The 2,685-nt window shown below is 50.5% G+C and overlaps 1 protein-coding gene across 1 annotated transcript in view; it reads left to right on the top strand.

The window, feature by feature from the left end:
- The window catches only part of Pmar_PMAR027959 (hypothetical protein), a gene marked incomplete at both ends in the record, with an annotated part of 4,188 nt that extends 1,913 nt beyond the window's left edge, over window positions 1-2,275 (top strand). The window contains 15 exons of the mRNA XM_002773454.1: window positions 28-86; window positions 136-235; window positions 283-373; window positions 417-518; window positions 573-700; window positions 887-991; window positions 1,038-1,121; window positions 1,167-1,227; window positions 1,273-1,314; window positions 1,356-1,450; window positions 1,499-1,601; window positions 1,652-1,755; window positions 1,924-2,012; window positions 2,065-2,152; window positions 2,210-2,275. Of these exons, the coding sequence (XP_002773500.1) occupies window positions 28-86; window positions 136-235; window positions 283-373; window positions 417-518; window positions 573-700; window positions 887-991; window positions 1,038-1,121; window positions 1,167-1,227; window positions 1,273-1,314; window positions 1,356-1,450; window positions 1,499-1,601; window positions 1,652-1,755; window positions 1,924-2,012; window positions 2,065-2,152; window positions 2,210-2,275 (1,317 nt within the window). The remainder of the gene's footprint in view (window positions 1-27; window positions 87-135; window positions 236-282; window positions 374-416; window positions 519-572; window positions 701-886; window positions 992-1,037; window positions 1,122-1,166; window positions 1,228-1,272; window positions 1,315-1,355; window positions 1,451-1,498; window positions 1,602-1,651; window positions 1,756-1,923; window positions 2,013-2,064; window positions 2,153-2,209) is intronic.
- Window positions 2,276-2,685: the final 410 nt, after the last annotated feature.

The raw sequence follows: 2,685 nt of genomic DNA, 5'->3' as shown, positions 1-2,685 counted from the left end.
CTTACGAGAGAGCATGCTCTCATTCAGGTGTTCGTCGGAGGTCTTCCTAAGGATGTTGATGAGCATGACCTGTTGTCCATGATAGAGTAATACCATCATCTGAGCTCTTCGTGGGCACTCTTTGTTCATGGACAGGCCTGTACAAGGGGACGTAGTGTGTGATGTGAAGGTGGTGAGGAAGAATGGTAATTCTGATGGAGCCGCCTTCGTCGAGTTCATCACTCCTGAGCAAGCCGTAATAGAGCTCGGCCTCGCTAGCCGTGGTGATTTGTATTATTACAGCAAGAGTTTATGAAGATGTACGGGAGCGGTCAGCAGGCGAACCTTCGTGGTCGGCCTATCGTTCTGAGACTGGATTGGCCGAAGCCCCAAGGTAGCACTATCGGATCAAGGCTTGACCCAAGAGTCTATGATAGCAGCCCCGCCTGCTCACTCTTCGGCTAAGGGTGGTGCTCCCGAAACGAAGGAACATGGAAGGTCTCGGTCTATGGATACTGTTAAAGCGACAGCGGATAGGAGTGAGTGATTCATAGCATTTGATGGTGACCCCTCGAACGATTGGAAATGAGCAGGCCCTATCGCTTCTACATCGGCTTCACAGAGTCCTAAGAAGGACGAAAGGTCATTGGCGTCGATCAGCGCTGCTGTGGCGGCAGCTACTGTTGCAGCGATGGAGAGCTCGGGCCACATGAGTGAAGCGGTAGGTAGCTTGTTACTGAGACGTGTATGTTCTATAGTCAATTCTACTTGATAACCGCTGAGCTCATCCTGGGCCCCCTGAAATTTCATGCGAGTAATGCCTCTAGTGTGTGCTCTGGATCATATATGAATGCGAGGAAAGTCGGGTTTAGGAAGTTGCGAAGGTGCGGTATGTGGCTATGTTCAGAACCTTGCTTCGATCATCGCGGCTGCGACTGCTGCTGCCGCGGCTACTGCCAAGCAACGTGTCGCTTCAGCAACAGCTAGCGATACTACCAGAAACGATACCAGGGTGAAGCTAGGCTCTCCTTGTTTTTTGAGAGATGTTTCCTTGGCAGATGAGTCGCTCTCAAGCTAAAATGTCGTCGACTATGGGGACTGCAGGAGCGTTGAGACTAGGCCGTACGGGAAACAGTGCTGAGGTACTCATTTAGTACTACTAGCATTGATCGAGTGCACCACTTTAGGGTGATAGTATTCCTCTGGATAGCACTGGCCGGCCTTCTCGACAAATTCCCTGGGATGATGGTAATCGCTGGATCTATGTATGACTACGAGTAAGATCATTTTCAGGTCGGGATGGTATGAACTTGATGGGTATGGCAGGCGAAGACGGTAGTGCATATTGTTAGCATCGTTTAGAGGTATCGTCTAAGGTCCGTCACGAACCCTCTTCATCTCGGGTTTGCCCACAAGCTTCTTCCTCGAAGATGTGGTCGCGATGTTCAAGCTGTTCGGCCCTATGCGCGACGTGAGTCTATTGCAGTGCGACCTTATAGGGGCGCATTGCCGTGACTAGGTCCAACTGGTGTCGTTCCCGCCTGGATGTGCTGTGGTCACATTTGACTCGGAGCAAGATGCGGAACGAGCTCGGTTGACCTGTGATAACTTCACCTTCGAACGTGGGTTGCGTCCTCATCGATCTCCGTTGGTCACCTTTTTGTATTGGCAGAAACCGGCCGAAGGCTCTCTGTGAGACCCATGGCTGTCGACTCGCCTGACTCATATGAGATGCTCAACAGAGGGTCCTCAGCGAGGCAGTATACGCATCGCAAGGTGAGTTTGTTACTGTGGCTATCGATAATGTGTGCTGTAGGAAAATCCGTCGTGTTTTGGCGGTAGAAGGATGCGACGACATCCAGAAGAAACTAGTCTCCTCGTGTTCAGAGTAGGCATGCATCGGACTCATTTTTTTAGTCATGGTATTGGTCTTTGATTGCTCAGGTTCCATCTACCACGGATGAGACTGAGATCGCTGGAGTGTTCTCAGAATTTGGTCATGTCAATTCGGCACACATCATATCTTCACGGAGGTAGCTCTCGAGACTCTAATTTTGTGGCGCGTGACGATATTGTCCGATTCAGCCTTGGTATTGTGTCGTTCAACACTATGGAGGAAGCTGTTAATGCAATGACCACCGTGAATCTGCGAATGTCCAGCGGTGACGATCGAGTACGATCCCGCCCCCACTGTGTTGGTACCGAACCACTCCTTTTTGTGTTTTGCAAGGTTCCCATCCATTGGCTCGCATCCGGTGTGCATGTTGAGCTGGACAGTCCGGTCCAGGACGAGTAAGGCGTTCCAGGGTTGGCATCATCTCATCATTCTGTTGCTGCTCAGCGTGGACACTACCCATGCCAGTTATTGGGGCTATCAACAACAATCATCGTCACTTGGTCGCAGTCAGCCGTCTGGCCAACGACAGCCATTAGTTCAGTCGAGTACCACCACCTCTGATAATGATCCGTCTATGTACTGGAAAGCCGCTGGTGCAGCTACTATGGCTCCCCATCGTGACTCTTTCAGTAGCTAGGTGTCGTTGCACGATGTATTTCCGCTGAGTAGTAGTATTACTTGATTATCGTAATCAACCGTCGAGAACGGTTACTCTCCTACAGCACTTGGTTGGTATCAGTAGTCTGCACAAGTTACTGCTGACTATCCGCTGCTACCATCTCCTGCTGTAATTCATATCGTATCAGTAT

Source organism: Perkinsus marinus (assembly GCF_000006405.1).
Source record: "Perkinsus marinus ATCC 50983 genomic scaffold scf_1104296958914, whole genome shotgun sequence".
Classification (NCBI taxonomy): domain Eukaryota; phylum Perkinsozoa; order Perkinsida; family Perkinsidae; genus Perkinsus; species Perkinsus marinus.
Note: the sequence above shows the minus strand (reverse complement) of the source record. Positions and strands in the feature narration are given on the sequence as shown.